General features: G+C 39.1%; 1 protein-coding gene across 2 annotated transcripts in view; it reads right to left on the minus strand.

Moving 5' to 3' along the window:
- The window catches only part of LOC138106397 (alkylglycerol monooxygenase-like), a 197,195-nt gene that overhangs the window by 104,461 nt on the left and 72,441 nt on the right, over nucleotides 1-20,293 (minus strand). For both annotated transcript variants that reach the window (XM_069006947.1, XM_069006946.1), the window contains exons 4-5: nucleotides 13,604-13,707; nucleotides 8,347-8,442 (exon numbers count right to left, since the gene is read on the minus strand). In XM_069006947.1, the coding sequence (XP_068863048.1) occupies nucleotides 8,347-8,442; nucleotides 13,604-13,707 (200 nt within the window). The remainder of the gene's footprint in view (nucleotides 1-8,346; nucleotides 8,443-13,603; nucleotides 13,708-20,293) is intronic.

Below are 20,293 nucleotides of genomic sequence, written 5' to 3' on the forward strand. Positions count from 1 at the left end.
GTGGCGGCGTGTGGCGATGTGTGGCGGTGTGTGGCGGTGTGTGGCGATGTGTGGCGGCGTGTGGCGGCGTGTGGCGGCGTGTGGCGATGTGTGGCGGCGTGTGGCGGCGTGTGGCGATGTGTGGCGGCGTGTGGCGATGTGTGGCGGCGTGTGGCGATGTGTGGCGACGTGTGGCGATGTGTGGCGGTGTGTGGCGGCGTGTGGCGGCGTGTGGCGGTGTGTGGCGGTGTGTGGCGGTGTGTGGCGGTGTGTGGCGGTGTGTGGCGATGTGTGGCGGCGTGTGGCGGCGTGTGGCGGCGTGTGGCGGCGTGTGGCGATGTGTGGCGATGTGTGGCGGCGTGTGGCGATGTGTGGCGGCGTGTGGCGGTGTGTGGCGGCGTGTGGCGATGTGTGGCGATGTGTGGCGGCGTGTGGCGGCGTGTGGCGGCGTGTGGCGATGTGTGGCGATGTGTGGCGGTGTGTGGCGGTGTGTGGCGGTGTGTGGCGGCGTGTGGCGGTGTGTGGCGGCGTGTGGCGGTGTGTGGCGTGGCGGTGTGTGGCGGTGTGTGGCGATGTGTGGCGATGTGTGGCGATGTGTGGCGATGTGTGGCGATGTGTGGCGGCGTGTGGCGGCGTGTGGCGGCGTGTGGCGATGTGTGGCGATGTGTGGCGGCACAGCGGCGAGGGACCCTCACCACCAGAAAACCAGATGGAGAGGAGCAACGAGAAGTCGCTGGGACCCTCGGATGGGTGATATGCTTCCACCTAACCCCTGTCACTCTCTTCCTGTCCCCCTACTCCCCCCCACGCACACTTCTTTCTCTATTTCTTTTTTTCTTTTCCTTTCTCTTCGTCTCCTTTAATATTAAATGAAATATATCAATTTTTTGGCACCAACATCTAACCTCGTTTGGTTTTAATCTCGTTTTTGTGTGTATTTTGAAGCTTCTAAGTTCTTCCCAGTTTATACATAGAGACTTAGTTTTCTTTGCTCTTCTGGGTTTAAACCAGATTGCAACACTTCCCAACAAAGCATCCCCTTTTTTATTTGCAAACTATTGAATACTTTAGCTTTTCACCAAAACCTACCTCAAACTCCACAAATCAACCACAAGAATAAAACTATCTTCTTTCCAATACAAATACTAAAAAAATAACAGTAAATTAAGTTTTTTAATAGTCACGTAAGTTTTGTTAAAATGCTTTTTTAAGTCAAAATTTTACTCCTTAATCAAATTTACTTTTCAGCTTTGAGAAATGGATTAAAAAACTACTGCAAGTTCTTGAAATAGATATTGTAATATTTTTTTTACTCCTGAAATCCCTTCTTGCTTATTTAAATGAGACTTCAGCATACAATGTGGAGAAAATAGGTCCAAGAAAATTGAAAAGCAAAATTTACAAAAAAATAGACCAATCTCAGTTGTTAGAACCTGGAAATCAATAACTGAATATTTTATCTATTGTATCATGCTGTCACTTATTTCTCACAGTGTCCCAACTATGATTCTTTCATCCAATTTATTCACCATCCAATAGATTTTTGTGTCAAATAGCTTCTGCTTAAAAAGACAACTATGTCCTCTACAGTTTCAAGAACAGCTTTCGCTATTGATATGATAATCACAGGTGTACTGCTACTTAGAACTTATGTCTATTTTCATGTATTTTCCTTAATTTTACCTGGTTCTTCAATCTGATTGTTTAATCTCCTTATTGGAAAATAAAGCCAAAATGAAACAGATCTTTTCTGAATCTGGCCATCTTCCTAGGTATGAGCTGATTGATGCAAGAACTTAAGGACTAGGCCACAAGAACTCCCCTGAACTCAGGGAGCCGGATGGGCTCTGCAGGGCATGAAAGCATTGAGACTTCCAATTTCTCTCTTTCAAAGCTCTTCATTAAAGAAAACTCAGCAGAAGCCAAAGGTAAAAAAAGACATAGACAAAAACTTAGACCAGTACACACTGTGCATAAGTGCAAACTATTTTTTTGACAAATACCATACACTTCCTCAGCAAGTTTCAGTTTTACTAATAGGTGTTTTCTGACCAAAAAAAAAGTATTTTTCCCTATAGCTGAAGCAATTTCATGCTTCTCTTTCCAGTCTGCATGAGGTGTTGCTAAATTTATTCCCATCCCTCACCTGTTTTCACCCATGTTATTCCTGGTTAATAGCTGTGGCTCACCTTTTTCTGCTCCGAGTTGGATCAGGTAGAAAGACTTACAGAAGGTGAAAAGAGATGCCTTAAAAAACCTGACTTCTGTGAGTATGGTAAAGGGCAGATCATATTCTTTCCTTAAATTAGCAAATTAAACAGAAACCAATATATGTCAAAGATCAAACCGGCAAGGAATAATCTGCTGCTGCAATTATTACCATCAGGGATCGGATCAGTTGATACTTTCTAAATACAGTTTGACATCTCATAAAAATTGCAGCTAAACCAACAGAAATTAATTTCTGTTTTTCACAGGTGTCTATCAGGTTATAAACACACCTAACTTATTGGTTGTAATAAATGCATAATGGAAGGATATAGTTTAATATAAGCCATAGACCTTCTGAATCACCTGCAAAAATAAATTGAAATGGAGTATTTCTGTCTGTCAGTAACAGTCCTAAAACATTTTGTGGCTTTTGAAAAATTAGATTTTTAGTGGCCTTTGACTGAACTATTTTTTTTTTACTCTCCTTATGATCTAGAGGAGAATGGTCTGTCTCGTCATAGAAGCATTTCTCCCAGACTATTTAAGAGCAGATCTGAGTCATTCAATTGACCTAAACACTATTGGATAGAACTAAAAATTGTTTTTTCTTGATTTATTGAGATCACAGACTAATAATCATTTAGGTTGGAAAGGAACTTTAAGATCATCAAGTCCAACAGTTAACCCAGCACTGCCAAATGTTTTCCTCAGAGGATTTTTTGGGTTGATCTTTTTTTTTCATTTTTTATTTAAATAAATTATTAGGAGTTTATTTCAATGCTTTGGTGCTACTCAAGAGATTTTTTTTAAATGCTTGAAAAAATTCTGATACAATTTCAGATTGCCATGTACATGGTGCAACAATCATAGAATCATTAAGTTTGGAAAAGACATACGAGACCATCAACTCCTATCTTTGACTAAACACCATCATATCACTAAACAATAGCACTGTCATGTCCAGTCATTTCTTGGACACTTCCAAGGATAGTGACTTCACCACTTCCCTAGGAAGCCCATTCCAATGCTTAACCACACTTCCAATTAATAAATTTTTCATGATGTTCAACCTGAACCTCCTCTAGCACAGCTTGAGGCCATTTCCTCTGGTTCTGTCACTGGTTGCCCAGGAGAAGAAAATGGCCCCCACACGGCTGCAGCCTCCTTTCAGGCAGTTGTAGAAAGCAATAAGATCTCCCCTGAGCCTTCTCTTCTTCCAGGCTAAACGACCCCAGGTCCTTCAGCCGCTCCTCACAGGCCTTGTGCTCCTTCCCCAGCTCCATTGTCCTTTTCTGGACTTGCTCCAACACCTCAATGTCCTTCTTGCATTGAGTGGTCCAGAACTGGACACAGGATTCAAGGTATGGTCTCACCAGTGCTGAGTACAGGCAGACAATGACTGCCCTGGTCTTGCTGGCCACACTATTGCTGATACAGGCCAGGATGTTATTGGCCTTCTTAGCCACCTGGGCACACTGACTGCTCATGTTCAGCTGCTGACAACCAGCATCCCCTTATTCTTCTCTGCTTGGCTGCCTTCCAGACACCCTTCCCCCAACCCATAGCCCTTCATGGGGTTGTTGTGCTCAAAATGCAGGACCTGGAACTCGGCTTTGAATCTCATATCTCTGGTCTTGGCCCACAGATCCAGAATGAACGGAAGTAGTGAAAAAACACAAGTGCATGACATGTCACAAAGTTGTGTTTTCACTCTAGCATACACAACTTTATTAATTTCAGACATGCCCTTCCTGTATCAATAGTCCATTCTAATAATAAATAATAGTAAAAGAAGCCAGCACTACAATAACAATATCACTTATATATAAGATTTATAGTGCTTAAAATGCTGTATTCTTCTACATAAAATGACAAACTAGTGCATGCCAAGTATGTAGGAAATACAGAAGTCTAAATGAGGTAGAACGAATGTGTATTTTTGATCTTTATGATACTGTAGTCACAAGACTAAATGAGTCACTTGAGTTAAAATAAAATAGACCATGTCTGACCTCCTGGTAATAAAGCTGGACAAAAACTGACACAACAAATACTGAGACAGGTCAAAGTTGTAACAAAGGAAACATCTCTTAACATTGTTTGAAACAACACTGGACACATGTAAAATTTAAGTATAGGAAAATATCAGGGATTGTATCTGGCTATAAACTTTTGCTCTAGGCTGAAACACGGCACAGAAAGTTTCAGCACAGCATGATCATTCTTTTGTAGATACTGAATTCAATTTAAATTACTCTCAAAACAAAACATCTTCCCTCAGAAACTTTCATGTACTTAAATTCTTTCCTGTTACTTAAATATCACCTTTCTTCTTCTATAAAACAATAAATTCTGCATGTGCTCTCCCAAACTTTTCAGTCCTATGTAAAAAAAAAAAAATTCAACTGTTAAAAAAAAAAGATTTCCCTGTATCTTACTAGATTTTATTTTTCTTAAAGAGAAAGATGTCCAATCAAAAGTTGGTAAGTGACAATTTCCAAACACCTTCAACTAGTCAGTGTGGGGCCAAACTGTATCTCAGGAAACTGATACGGATGAAAAGCTATAGAAATCTGAGGGGAAAAGAAGTTTCTTATCAATTGCTCCTGCATTTTAGAAGCAAACTATTACATTAATATTACACTACACTGGCAGAAAGAAAATAATGAAGTGTATCTCCCCTGGATCCCTAACGACATGTAACAGCATCCTCCATGGGCTCCCAGAGGACACCAGAGCTGCTAGGGGATGATAAATATCTGCTCTCAGAGTAAGGGTCAGCAGCAGTTACTGAGACAGGATGCTGTTTGCTATAGAATCCCAGGCTGCAGTCTTGAACAAACTTTGTATGTAAGGAAACTGATGAAAACAGAGACTTGCAGAAAGGATTTTCATACTAATATAAACTGTGCAAGGTAATTAGAATCATTAAAATTCAGAAAAGGACTGTTACAAAAAAAAAAAAGATCTGCAATAGCTTTAAATTGTTAAATTGTAATAGTTGTTGCAACGAAAACCCAATATAATGCTGAAGCATCATATTAATTTCACCAAAAATATAAGGTGACATAAACCTTCATGGCTGATACCATTTCCCTTCCTTTCCTTATTTTTTCCTGTCAATCCCTTGCCCTTGAGAGCAGGAAATCTGCTAATACATGGTGTAACCCTATTTCTATTTCGACATAATTTTTGACCTTAGAGCATGACTTCAACATATTTCAACCGATTTCAGCTGTGCTATAAAATCAACAATATCAACATGAAGAATAACTTCCCTTGTGAGCAAAGTTCTATGAGTGGATCAACTGGATCAATACAAAAGATCCATTGTTTTTCTAGTGGCACAATAATTTAATAGTAAGGAATTGTCTCGGTTTGAGACAAACTAGGAGGAAATGTCCTGAGATGAACATGTCCTCTAACAGAAAGCAGGTTTTGGCAGCCCCTCCCCCACAGCTAGCTCCCTCTGCTGGCCTGTTAGAGGAGGCAAGAAATTTTTCCCAGGACTGTGGCCTCTTCCTCTTCTTCTTCTGGAACTGTTCAGCTTTGCTCCGGTCCAAAATACCAGAACAGTCCCCACACCATGGCCCAGAGGGGACACCCTCGGGCGCTGCACCCCGGCTCCAGAGGAGCTTGGGAGAAGTGGAGCAGGACTTTAAAAAATCCACCATCTTTCTCCACCACTTGAAGGTTTATTATCTAAATAAACATGGTTTTTTCACTTGCCTCCAAGAAATTCCTTTCGAACCTGTGGGGTAGGGGCTGCCAAAACTTGCCTTCCGTTAGAGGACATGTTCATCTCAGGACATTCCCTCCTAATTTGTCTCAAACTGAGACAAAAATTTGGCTTATCTTGTCATTGAGACTGAAATTCATTCTTGTTTAGACTAGTGTCTAAACTTGGCACATTTCACATATGCTATGGAAATTCTTTTTAAGCCCTATGAAGGATTTAGCACTTTAGAGGGATGTAGGCAATTCATAAGCTTCTGAAATTCCCTTTAGAAACTTTACACGCACACTCTGGCACCAGTGCTGAGACTCACTGAGTTACTGCTACGCAGCAGAATGTTAGAAACCTCTCAGCCAAGGAGGAGATGGCTTCAAACCCCACAGAAGACATAGATGAAGCATACCATCATTTGTTTAGTGACAAAACACACTAAAACTAGTTTGTGGAGCCTAGAGCATGGTGAAAGAAAATTTGCTACCATATGATTCCCAGTGTTCATTTGGTATGGTCTCAAAGAGTGCTTGAATTTGTTCAAAATATTTTAAAAATCTTAAATGTGTATTGCTTGACTTCCAGTGCTGTAACATTCTATTTAGGCCTTCCCTGCTCACGTGGGCTTGCAGAGCACCAGACGTGTGTTAATGATTTGAGAAACATGTCCAACAGAAATGAAATGTCCTCAATCAAAGTTTGCTCTGGGTTAGGTTTAGAGTTAGGGTTGGGTTACGGTTAGGGGTTAGGATTGGGGTTAGGGCTAGGGGGTTAGGCTTAGGGTTAGTGGTTATGGTTAGGGTTAGGGATAGGGCTGGGTTAGGGTTTAGGTTAAGGTTAGAGTTAAGGTTAGGGTGTGGGTTAGGGTTTTGGTTAGGGTTAGGGTTAAGTGTTAGGGTTCAGGTTTAGCGTTATTGTTAGCGTTAAGGTTTGGGTTAGGGTTTACGGTTAGTGTTAGGTTTTAGGGGTAGGGTTAGGGATAGCATGTGTTTTAGAGTTAGCGTTTGGTTAGGATTTTGATTAAGGTTAGGGTTTAGGTTTTGGTTTTAGGGGTAGGTTTTGGGTTAGGTCTATGGTTTTGTTAGGGTCGGGTTAGTTTTATGGTTAGGTCTATGGTTGGTTTAGGGTTAGGGTTAGGTTTTGGGGTAGGGTTAGGGTTGGGTTAGGGTTAGGGTTAGGGCTAGGTTTAGGGTCAGGGTTAGGGTTAGCGTTAGGTTTAAGGTTTAAGGTTAGGGTTTGTGTTACAGTTGGGTTTGGGGTCAGGGTTTTGGGATCGGGTTATTGTTTGGGTTATGTTTAGGGTTGGGATTAGTGTGTTTGGGGTTAGGGTTAGGTTTAGGTTTAGGGTGTGGGGTTTGGGGTTGGGTTAGGGTCAGGATTAGGGTTAGGCTTTGGGTTAGGGTTTGGTTATGGTTAGGGCTTTTGTGTTATGGTTAGGTTTACTCTTACGGTTAGGTTTACGCTTAGGTTTAGCAGTATTCTTTACGTTTAGGGATAAAGGTTAGGGCTAGGGTTATTGTTAGGGTGTTAGAGTTAGGATTAGGTTCAGGGTTTTCAGGAAACACACAGAAAGGTAAAAGGAAACTCTTCAATTTATAGACTAGTATCACCTTAAATAGTAGGTCAAGAAACAAAACTTACTTTCCCAAAGATCTGTTCTATATATTTTTTCATGGAATTAGATCGGAAAGGCTTCTTTCTTGGTAGTATAATCAATGGAGTAAGTGTCATGGAAATGATTTGCTTGCTGCCCACTTGGGGCTCCTGAGAAATATGCTACTGACTCATAACCTTAAATACCTTTTAATACCCCTACTGTAATGTAAGGAAGGAGACAAAAGCCATTGAACTACCTGAGAACTGTCAGAAACATCTTACTAATTACATTGTCCTTATAAGTGTGTATGTGTTTTAATTAGATATGGTATATGCACTCACAAAACAGAAATGAAGTAGTGTGGTCAGAAACAAATAGCCATGAGATAATCAGAGAGCATTTTTCATCTGCGAATTACTTGCACTAAGAAAGAAATAATATCTGACTTCAGTGGCAACTCTAAATGATCTTTAAGAAGCACCAGCTTTTGGATATTTTCCCTAAAATATTTATCTTAGAAATGAAATCAGTTTCAGTATCTGCCAAAAATGCTTAATAAGCTGCAAGACAGGAAAATACAGTATTAAAAATATAAAAAAATTTGATTCCTTACAGTTATTTTTTTTTTCCAAATCTAATTGGGACCAACTGGCCTCATTGCTTCTTATAAACTTAGCCATATATATTCAGAAAAAGGAATAAAAATGAACAGATGTTTCTCCTTAAAGAAGTCAGACAAAGATTTTTCTTACACAATAAATCAGCTGCTAGTGGATTTCCAGGACAATGCTCCAGGCTAACTGTTTAGGTATGGCTTAAAAACTTAGTTTACCTCTGTATGTATCCAAAACTGGTAAAGTAGATTAAACTGTAAATGAACAGCAAACACCGAAGGGGGAATGAAAAGAGCCATGGGCAAGTTGAACATCTGAAAAACAAGAAAGAAAACATACATTAGATATATAATTCTAAACTCATGATGAGATAATGATGTACTATCAGGAGCTCAAAGCACTGCACAATATCCTTGCTTTTTCTAACACATCCATAATGCAGACATTATATAGCATACATAGATAGTGATTATTATGTTACTACTAGATGTGTTACAGCAAATGAGATATAAATTGATCCAAAAGTGATTTTCCAAAAGCCACACTGAGCAACTCCAAAATTCAAGAAAAGAATTCAAAAATTTTGATATTAGATGCTTATGCTGTGTACTGTATGGAGCAGACAGCAACATATCCTTGACAGGAAGGGCTCACATACAGGGAAGAATGATCACAGATTAAGCAAGGTGTGAATTTAGAACACTATAGCTTTTCCATCCAAACTCCCTATGTAAGTACCATGAGGGTAAGACAGCTTACTCGGCTTTCCAAGTTAATTGTAATTCTCACCCTAACTTTCTCATGGCATCTCCCATAAAGTCCCAATATATTGCTGAGTCCTAAAAACATGCTAGTGTGGAAACAGTATCAGAAAACTGCTTGCCTGGGAAACCCCAGTATCTTAGATACAGAATAAAGTCCTAGGAATTTCACAGTTAATTGCTCAACTGTCTGAGCAATAGAATAAAACTTCCAAGAACTTCGTATGTTAACAGTCAGTCTGCTTTCTTCAGAAAATGGCTTATCTTTTTCTTTTCCCTTTTACCTGCGATTTTGTTATATCATCTGCATTGAAAAGTTAATACTTCTCTAAAATGCAGAGATTTTTCCTAAACCAAACATTAGCAGAGGTATCTTCAAAAGTTTAAATCTCTTTAGCACTCAGGGAATATCTGTGTGGCAGGCAACAGCTCCCTGTGAAGAACAGGAAAATTAGCAAAATCCATTTCCAAATTACTATGTCCTTTTCACAAAAATCAAATCTTTGAACATCCAAGAAAGCAGTCTGATAGCCATGACAAGCCTCCTGGACCAGGAATTCCTTTAGTGAGGGTCTGAACATAGCATTTAAAACTGGTATTCTCTCAGTTTTAGTCTAAAGACCTGCCCAATAGCTTAGAAGCCACTCGGGCTGTGAAACAATTGCACCTCCATCCCAGTAATGTGACTGATACTCTCGATAAAGTCACCACAGACATACCTCACTGTGACAAACCAATGGAGGACTAGGACCCTGCAATATCAGCTTCATCTGCTGGCTTCAACACCAGACAATGTCTGAAACACTAGGACAAAACCCTGAAGCCATTGCAGTATCACCTGGCAGGGCTGGGACAGCTGGGATTTCAAAATCTACACTCTAAGGCTTCATGGATCACAGCTGCCCCACAAATTACATGTGGGGTGTTTCTGTTTCTGTCTCGGAAGTTGCTTTCCAAGAAGTAAAGGAATTAAAAGTTAGTAGAAGGGTACTGAGTTTCTGTCTAATGGCATGATAACAGCAGGATTTTTTTAAAAAAGGAATGGAGAGGAAATTGATTAAAAAAAACCAAATAAAACCAAACCAGATGGTTTTCAGATTATTCATGGAAGTGGTTACAGGATTGAAAGCAGGGTTAAAAAATTATATGCTTTTTCCGTAAAAGTATCAGAGGCAATTTGGTGGTATTTACAGATGACTCAAGGGGGAAAGAAGGATCATCTTCATATTTATTTCCTAACTTACTTTTCACAAGAGTACTAGGATTTCCCTGCTAAGTAGCGGGATGAAGGAAATTTTATATAAATCTACAGGTAAATTTGAGACTGTCAAAGGAGAATGCTTTGCTAACTGCCTCGTATTTTCTTGCAATGTAAGCTTTATTTCACACAGAAAGGATTTTAAAGATAATTTACAGAAGTGGAACTCATAGGGAGAAATGAAAACTTCTCCCATACCATGATCTGACTTTTCCTATTTGTGGCTCCACTGAAACAAGAAGATCGATCTCAGGAAAAAAAAATCATTAAATAGTTTTTCACTGGAAATGCCAATTCACCAAACCAAAAGATTTCATGGCAATGTACCAGCTTTCACAAATTTGTAGAGGAGAAGCTTTCCTGGCTCCAGCATGGAATTTCTAGTCAAAACTGTAGGAAAATTTTTATCAGGCTGCCAGATCTTTTCTCAAGTGTGGATTCAGCAGCAGAGATTGAGAAAGTGCTACAATAGCTGATGGGAAAAGCACCCAGAGAGAGGCTGGAGAGGCATTTGCATCTGGGGCTGTGGCACTACAGCTGTTTGCCCTCACACCAAAGGCATTGCTCCTTTGGAAATACCCACTCTCCCATGTGGGCATTTCTACCTTTCTCCCTCCCATTTTTAAGTAAAAGCTGACAAACACTTCCACTACACAAAGGGAGAGCATTGAAACTCCTGAGCTTTTGCAGGAGCGCTGAGTTTCCGTGCTGGGTCTCTGGGGCCACCTGCCGATGCGGCTGCGGAGGGTCTGCGGGGCGTGGGGGGCTGCAGGACAGCTGCCGACAGCAAGTTCGTGTGGGCATGAACTCGTGTGAGGACTCTGCAGGAGTTAAAGGCAAGGATAAAAAACCAAACCAAAACAAAACAAAAAAGCCAACACATTTTTTACAGATCCCAGACCTGGCAGGCTCCTCAGTAGACAAGAAGTGGCTGACTGTGCTGAAAATTGTGTTACCTATTCCCTTTTCAGACTTATATGTAGACACTTCCACTGCTTTCATAACAAGGCATAGTTCAACCCTTTATCTAAATGTACAGTCTAAAGCCATCAAATTATTATGGATCTAATATTTGCAATTAAATCTTACCCTTAGAGGAAAGCTGAGAATAGTACTCAAAGCATTAAATCATAGCTTTTCAAAGTTTATGTGCAAATCTCTCACAACTGCCCTTTGACTGTTTCATCACTTTTATATTCATTTATATAGCATTATCTTGCATTAGCTTGCTGTTTTCTTCTTAAAAAGTAATATACTTTTTTCTTGGACATCTTTTTCCCACCAAATGGGCCTCAACACTATCTCTTAGCCTTCACAGCAGATTTGCTTCTCTATGGCCCCTCCAGTGGAGAAACAGAAAAGCTGTGTATGCAAACAACATGAAGCACTATACATTTGGTTCCAAAATCAGGAGTACATCTCACACCACCGATTGTCAAGCATGTTTTTATATTCTCTTTCATTTCATATCTTTTCAATCATAGATTAACATGCTGATTTATTTATCTTACAATGTTTAACTTAAAACACAACAGAGCTGGCAGCAGAACAGTCCCATAATCCCACGCCATCCACCACAAGTTTTTCACAGTCTCCACAAACTTGGATGTCAAACTGCATTCAACAGTGCACATTCCACAACATCAGATCACTCTCATAGATTAACTAAGGATTTCACTGAATTTCAGCTTCAAGGCAGATCCATCCATGGTTCTGGACAAGTCTGAATCCAAAAAAATAGCAGTTCTGTAAGAATTAGCAAGAATTGTGATCATGCACAGTAAGGCGTTGCAGAAAGAAAACTGGCATATGTCTGAAAGGTTCAGGGAGGAGGCAAAACAGTATTTACACTAACTATATGTTTGGGCTAAGACCAAATACTTGGTGAAAAAAACCTGGCACACAAAAGTACCATGTATTCTTAGATTCATTTCCCTTTGCACAAAGCAAATGAATTTTAAATACACGTATATTATTTGCCAAGTGATACCAGTGTGGTCCTGAGGATGGTCTTTGGAATCCAAGGTGGCCAGACATCTTGGTCTTTTGACTATTTTATGCTCTCTGAGGTATCATCCTAAAAATTATGCCAGCAGACAAAGTACTCATGCACACACCCATATGTACACACAGGCTTTTTGTCTTTTTTGAATTATTGTTTTTGTTAAGCATTTGCACATATGGTCCCAATGGGTAAATGGGCAAAGGTTAAATCTTTAACATAGCAGTATTTACAGAGGAAGCAGAGTTGTCACAGACATCCCTTCCGCTAGTGCTCATTACAGTAATTTAAATTCTAGGCAATCCTGCTAATGTCAGATGATTACTTTCTTAGTACATAAACAAGAATTTATATAGAAGACATTAAGAAAACTATCTAAGAAATAGTACTGCTTCATGACTTTCAGAAGAAAATTTCTCTGGAACCTAGCACTTTAACTAATTTAATGCCATGTGCTTTAAACAGTTATCAACTCGAGGCTAAGTCCATGTTCAGTTACATAAATCCACTTTACCGAAGTTAATGGAGTTACACTGGATTTGCATGTGTGAGCATACTCTCTTGACTTTGAGTCATTCGCTCACAGGCTGGATGTAGAGATTGCCAGAGGACTGTGGGTTTCCTTCACCACCCATATTATACCTCGTTGGAGAATATATATAATTATATAACTATATGTATGTATTTATATATGTAAATACATTTAATATTCCTTTTGAACTCTAATTCTGAAAATTAGATTTTGAAGTTTTTCTTTTTGAATAACACACAACCAGAAAAATTACAATCCGAGTGAAAAAAGTCAAAAGAGAACATGAGGGCTCACCTGAGGATATCAGCAGTTACCCTGGGTACAGAACTAAACCCTAAATATTATGTTACATTTATGAATGCATTTGGAAATATACTTTTTAAAATCTGTATAAAAATACTGAATATGTACACAGCTCAACATTTCAAATTACTTTTTATCTAACACTAGGTTACATACTGCCCTTACCTACTACAGTACTGACATGACCTGACTGAGCAGAGACAAATAACTACATCTGCATTTCCAAAGGAATTTTTAATGATGATTTCTCTCCCTGCTCCTTTTAGTTAGACAGAAATATTCTGAAACAGTTGAATTATACTCTGCTCTTTTTCTGTACTTATGTATGAATAACTGAATGAGAATTCTCCATTCTACTCAAAAATTTATGAAAATATAAACACAGGGTTATATAGCTAGCCTTCTTTAATTTTATAGCTATTTTCATGATTTTTGTACAACATTAGTGAATATATTTTAAAACTTGTGATTCTCAGATTCTTCAGTTTCATCTTCTGTGCCTTCAGTGTCAAACATCCTTAAAAAAATTGTTTTTCTTTGAAGGCAAATAAATGCTCTGTTTTCACTTTTACTGAACCTTGTTGATATTAATTTGTTTCTCAAATCTTGTGCAACTTACCCAGGAGGTGTATTTCTGCAGTACAGATTGTCTCAAGGCTGTGAATAAGTTGTAATCTTCTGAACTATGGTGTACTTGGTGTGCAGCCCAAAGTATATTAACCTCTGTAAAACACAAAATTTCTAATGAGGTTTGTACTAGAAAGGCAACACCTGTTTCCCAAGGCCTTTTTTTCTTAAGCTAAAAGCAACTAATCCCCCAATTTACACTTTGCTATTTTACATTAACATAAAATAATAAAACCTAATGCTCAAAGCTGAGTTTCAGTAGGCTGGGTTACATGTCTGTCAGTGCACACAAGTTAGAGTAAATTTCATGCTGAAGTAAAGTGAGGGTGTAGCAGGAACTAAAATCATTGCTGCAGGAGTAGAAGCACGTGTGAGATGAGAATTAAATAGTCAGCCTCATCTGAGTCCTGGTAACATGAGTCAGTAGGAACTCTGTACAGGATTCAGAGGGACAGAGACTGAGGATGCTCTCATGCTTGCACTTGGTATATTTAAAGACTAGAAGGGGACACAAAATTTCCAAAAATTTATGCATCAAATTTAAACAAATGACCTAATTGGTGTCAGCTTTTATGCTTAAATTTTTCTGGAATGTGTGATTCTTCAACCCATTTGTGCCACAGACCACAAAACACAGCCATTGCCTGCCCACTAGTGACAAACAGAAAAACAAACCAATGCTTGCTGGGAACCCTTGACCCAGCCAAAGGAGAGCAGTGGTTCTATTATTACAGTCAAAAAACAAATTGCTGGAGTAAGGGCAAAACCAGTGTCAGCCACGTCCTCTGAAGCCATGACACCTCTAATGCACTGAAATGAAGAATACTTCAAAATTCTGATTATATTTCAAGGCATCTTCTCACTCAAGTGCAGATCTGGGTAGTCTGTCTGCACTGTAGCTGGAAAGTCTGAAGTGGGATGTTAAAATAGAAATATTCATGGCTATCATATATATAGCTATAAGGATTACCTTCGTTACCGGAAAAAAGGAAAAAGTATTGCAGCCCAAATAATGCCTATTTATCATAATCCTTAATTTGAGGTCTCATGTATTCCAAGTAATGAAGTATACTATACATAAAGCCCTAGCTGATTACAGAAATTAAAAGTTGACTGGCTCTCTGCCAGCTGCACACTCCTTTTGCCACTGATTTGTTCCACCAGGGCCATTAGAGAAGCGCCTTTGGCGGATGCTAGAATCATATTCAGAGAACCAGTTTATAATGTCTGTCTGAAGTCCTGTAATTATCTGCAGTCAAGTTTACATCAAATAGTTTAGGTCTGGTGATTAACATGCACTTGCAATGCAAAGTAATGCAAAAAAAAATCCTCTTAATGAATCTGAAGGTATCTTCACCATTTAGGGGATTAGATTGTCTTTTAAGAGGAGGTAAAAGTCCTGTACGCTAGCAACTGGAACTTTTAACTCTAATTAATTTTGACAGTTTGGTAATTAACATCCCAAAATAATTTTTGAATGACCTCTAAGGCCTTAAAAATACTTGAAATTGCTGAAATAAATCTGTAATTTCAACTATCAAAAAACACTTACACCGAGTCTTAGAATCCTTTCTTCTTTAAATGCATTTATTCCTGAAGGGACAAGTGTTCACTGTGTCAAGAATTAGTGATGCCTCTCAAAAAAAAAACCAAAACAACAACCGCATCTCAGTGTATCTCTGCCTAATAAATACACTAGGAAATGAATTATTCGGGTGAGCTTCAGTATTCAATAATAATTTGTATTTGAAATGTTTCTCAAGACCTCAACAGAAGCTAAATGAGTGAACAAAGCATCTGAAAAGGTGGAGGTTAAAGACCTGTCTTCTTAGTTGTTTTAAAAGCATTTACTTCCTATCACAAACTGTGTGTAACACAAGCCTCCACTCAATGAAGTACAGCTGTGCAAACAGGGTACAGTAACTGGATCTTTCTTCTTTCCCTCAGTCATTTTTCAGCATTATGAAAAGTTCAAGGAAGGGAATCTATGATGATTTTTACAGTCTACTTTCATTGTAGTTAAGGTCAAATGGTTTTCAAAATGAATTACTAAAAAGGCATTTTATTAGGATTCATTTTTCAGCTAAACTGCCTCTTACACTAACAAGTGTATGGAATAAGGTAACCAAATATTGGTAAAATGTTAGCCTTTCAGATGTGCGAGTCAGCTTAAATGATCTATCATTCAAAAATGCACCAGAGGAATATTTGGGAGATAAACAAACAATTTTTCCACAAGTAATTTAACTGCTACAGCTATTTCTAACTTCTGTTACAGCTAAGTAAATTAAACCCTGCTCCTTAATCCTATTCTTGACGATACCAATGGTGCAGACTACGTTAAATTCCTTTGAAAAACAGGCAGACTCGATCGGAAAAAAATTTTGTATTAAAAATTTATCTGAAGAAACTGATAACCAAGAACTTTTTATTTGAAGCAGAAGAATAATATGAATGTGTGAAATAGATCACCCCAAAACTCAGTCTGTATGCATTAGTACATTAAAAATATTACAACCATAATGCCAAAAAGACGTCTCAAATCTAAGAAACAGACCAAGCATTCTTCAAGGAATAAAGCTGTCTGCTCACCAACTGCCCGCAATAGAAATTAAATTGTATCTGTCTACAGAAGACTTGCGGTTTCACTTTTTCATTCCTAATGATGGTAACTTGAAAGAAAATGAGAAAATTATTTGAATGAGGATAAAATTATAAAAGACTCCTTCTCATATGTATTATTACATAATGACCAATAAAGAGAGCAAGGCTGAGCCAATTCTAACATAGATTTAAAAAAAAAAAAACAAACCTATGCAGAAAACAGGAAGTATTACTGCATTCTATAGATTATCAAATTCTACTGTGAAGCCACAGGAAAAAAGTAGGCAATGGAATTGGAGAAGCCACCGAGACAATGCCCTAATGGAATTTTTGACATTTCATAATTCAAATGTGATTGTTAAATACAATTTAAAAAATCGATAACTTCAATATGCTTATGCACAAACCCCCTATTTTTGATTCAGGAGAGTGAACCTCATAGAATCATAGGATAATTCAGCTGGGAGAGAACCACTGAAGGTCTCTAGACCAACCTCCTGCTCACAGCAGGACCAGCTTTAAGTTCCTCAGACTCAGCTGGGTCTCAGAAAACCTCTGCATCTTCTGCTATTAGGGCGAACTACCTCTAACTGAAGATAAAGGTAGCATTTCCTTTTCATGTCGTCGTGAGGAAAGTTATACAAGTTATAACACAGCACAGCAAGGACCTCCTCTCCTGCCTTGTCTTTCCCCAACTTCCTGTTAATGGATGGAGACCTGATGAGCTATTCTCATCTGGGGAACAACAGAGCAACTGCATCTTGCTACTGGAGTAACTGTTGAATTTATTACTATTATTATTATTACCATCACCTACTGAATCAATTAATATTTTCATCCATCACCCAACTTAAAGAATCAGCATGTAATCCCAACAGAGAATAAATGAAGCCATGTAGCTAGATGAGGAAGGAAAGAAAATTGGTGCTACACAGCAATTGCTAAATAAGGGACAGGTTATAATTTGGCCCTCAGTTTTCTATTATATTTTCTGTTGGTCTTTTCTTTCTCTGCCTCTGTCTCATGGTTTTTTTACTAAGAGTTTGGACTGAAATGCAGGAGACACCGAGCTTTTCTTCAGACTCAGGTGTTTATTACTTCTTATCTATAGTACAGCTGCACAGTATGTGCCTCTAAGTTAACAAGGTGAAAATGGCCCCTGAATGCTACCTTCCAAGGTCTTTTAAAGCCCAAACTACCCAATTATGGAATTCCAACTAATTTATTTTTACTTATAATCCAATAACTAATCATTCATGTTCTGCACTGAGGGTTTTTTGAACCAATACCAGATCACCCAGGCTTGTGAAGAAGAAGAAGAAAGAAGAACTAACCTACAGCCAAAATCCTTCATCTTGTTACATGTATATTACTATATCCCAGAAACCTAAATTTTCTATATCTCTACATATTCCACCCAGTGATCTAACAAACTTCTTTTTAATTACACAGCAACAATCTCAGTGCCATCACATAATTTGGAAAGCCTTTCCCAAGGCCTCAGGTCAAATGCAGTGTGCTTTTGAGGATCACTGCCTGTCAGCGCTAAAAGACTGCAATTCTCTGAACCCAGGCTTCCAACAGTTTTCATTCTAGCTCTTTAAGCCTCTGTGAAGTCATCTCAGAATCAGACCTGCACGTGCTAAAAGCAGGGGGTTCCAAGCAGCTGAGAGACTCCTATCCTACAACTAATTCCAAAAGAAAACAAGGATTTGTCATTTTAGCATTAGTTCAATGTATGAATTCTGTTATTAGAAAAAAGAAAATGAGAAGCTGAGGGAACTGGCCTGGAGAAGCACAGGCTTTGGAGGAACTTAATAGCCTTGTAACAACAACGAAGCACTGGCTAACAAGAAGCTGGAGCCAGGCTTTTTTCAGCAGTCCCACTTTATCTTCTCTTCTGGATTTTCTAAAATGAAAAAAGATTATTGATATTATCCTTCTTTTGTACTTCTTCCTGCCTCCCTCCTCCTAATTAATTCATAAAATGTAATGTTTCACACACTTTCAAAATTATATCAGTAAGGCAACCAATGATTTTACTTAGGCTTAATTTTTTTATTTAAAATTAATTTTTCATTACTAATCAAGTTCCTTTCTATGAATCCCTAAGACAGATCAAATGCCTGGGCTATATTTCACTATTTCTGAAGTATTTCTTTTGTAGTAGTAGAAAATGGTCATTGTGCACATAAGATTCCTCTTGAAGAATACATAATACAGATAGGTCAAAATGAGATTTTTTTGTTGTTGTTCATTTCTGTAATTTTAAGTGATTTCCACATCCCAACACATTTTGATTAACAACAGGAAAAAACATGTATGCCAAAAAAACACCTGTTAAAAACACTCATTTTAAAGAGTGATTTCAATGACAACAGCCATTTAATGAAATCCTCAGGATCAGTGAAATGGTAAAGATTTGATGAACCTTGAGTAAATAAAAAAGATTAGAGATGACCCTTTAATTAAAATACGCACACAAGCTTTATAAGACCCAGATCTTAAATAATACAGAAAAAAAAAATACAGATGATGAGTCATGTAGAGCTTCCATTCTCTTTCAGTCAACACCAACTGTAGCTAGGAGAACAGGTGAAATTTTCCCTTCAGTACCTAAATTTAAACAGAGCCTTCAGTTTTGCTATGCTAGTCATCTTTTACAAGATGGCATGGTCCCAACTGACCCCAGTGTGGAATCTGGTTCCTAAAGCAGGTGTAACCCACAGGGCTTCAGAGGCAGGTACTCTGTGCTGTGTTCACCTACAAGCAATCAAAAAGGGATCATCTCCTGGGTCTACATCTCTCCAGTCAGAATTAGTAGAACCCCAGGATGACAGAGGAAAGAAAAATGGCCTGGAAGGAAGAAACGTCAGTCACTCCTTTTCTATGCATTCCAACCCTATCTACAAAGATAATAGAGAGGAAAATACATAGCATTTAAATAATTTATCTGCTAAACTATTAGTTCTTCTGATTTGCAAAAAATCCCCAGCTGTTTGATTAATTACTACTTTTCTGCCTTCTTCTAATTGATCTGTTCATAGAATCATAGAACCACAGAATATGCTGAGTTGGGAGGGACCCACAAGGATACCAAGTCCAACTCCTGGCCTGGCACAGGACAGCCCAAAGAATCACTCTATGTGTCTGACAGCTTTGCTGAAATGCTTCTTGAACTCTCTCAGGATTGGTGGTGTGACCACTTTCCTGGGGAGCCTGTGCCAGTGCCTGGCCACCCTCTGGTGAAGAACCTTTTCCTTACCTGATGCAGCTGCATGACTGGTCACGAAAAAGAAGAGATCAGTGTCTGCTTCTCCACTTCCCCTCATGAGGAAGTTGTAACTGCAATGAGGTTTCCCCTCAGTCTCCTCTCCTCCAGGATGAACAGACCAAGTGACCTCAGCCACTGCTCATACAGCTTCCCCTCAAGGCTCTTAACCATCTTTGTTGCCCTCCTTTGGACACTCTCTAAGAGTTTAATGTCTTTTTTTATTGTGGCACCCAAAAATGCCCCCAGCACTCGAGGTGAGGCCGCCCCAGTGCAGAGGAGAGGGGACAATCCCCTCCCTTGCCCAGCTGGCGATGCTGTGCCTGATGCCCCCCAGGACACGCTCGGCCCTCCTGGCTGCCAGGGCACTGCTGACTCCTGTGCAACTTGCCACTGACCAGGACCCTCAGGTCTCTTTCTGCAGCACTGCTCTCCAGCATCTCATTCCCCAGTCAGTCTGTACATCCAGGGTTGTTCTGGTCCAGGTATAGAATTCAGCACTTGTCTTTGTTAAACTTCCTGCAGCTGGTGATTGCCCAGACCTTTAATTTGACGAGGTCTCTCTGCAGGGCCTCTGCCTTCAAGGGAGTCAGCAGCTCCTCCCAATTTAGTGTACTATTGATGCTTTTTAAGAATTTTAATAAATTCCTTCTCATGCAGAGCTTTTTCACAGAATGTCATTCCCTCCTGGATTCTACACTTGCATTGGATAAGCAACCCCTGAGATACAGTACCACTTAAATTTTGTTACCGGAAAGGACAATTACCAGACTTTTAAAATAAAAGTTGGCTAAAAAACTGTATTTT

This window comes from Aphelocoma coerulescens, chromosome 2 (genome assembly GCF_041296385.1).
Source record: "Aphelocoma coerulescens isolate FSJ_1873_10779 chromosome 2, UR_Acoe_1.0, whole genome shotgun sequence".
NCBI lineage: Eukaryota > Metazoa > Chordata > Aves > Passeriformes > Corvidae > Aphelocoma > Aphelocoma coerulescens.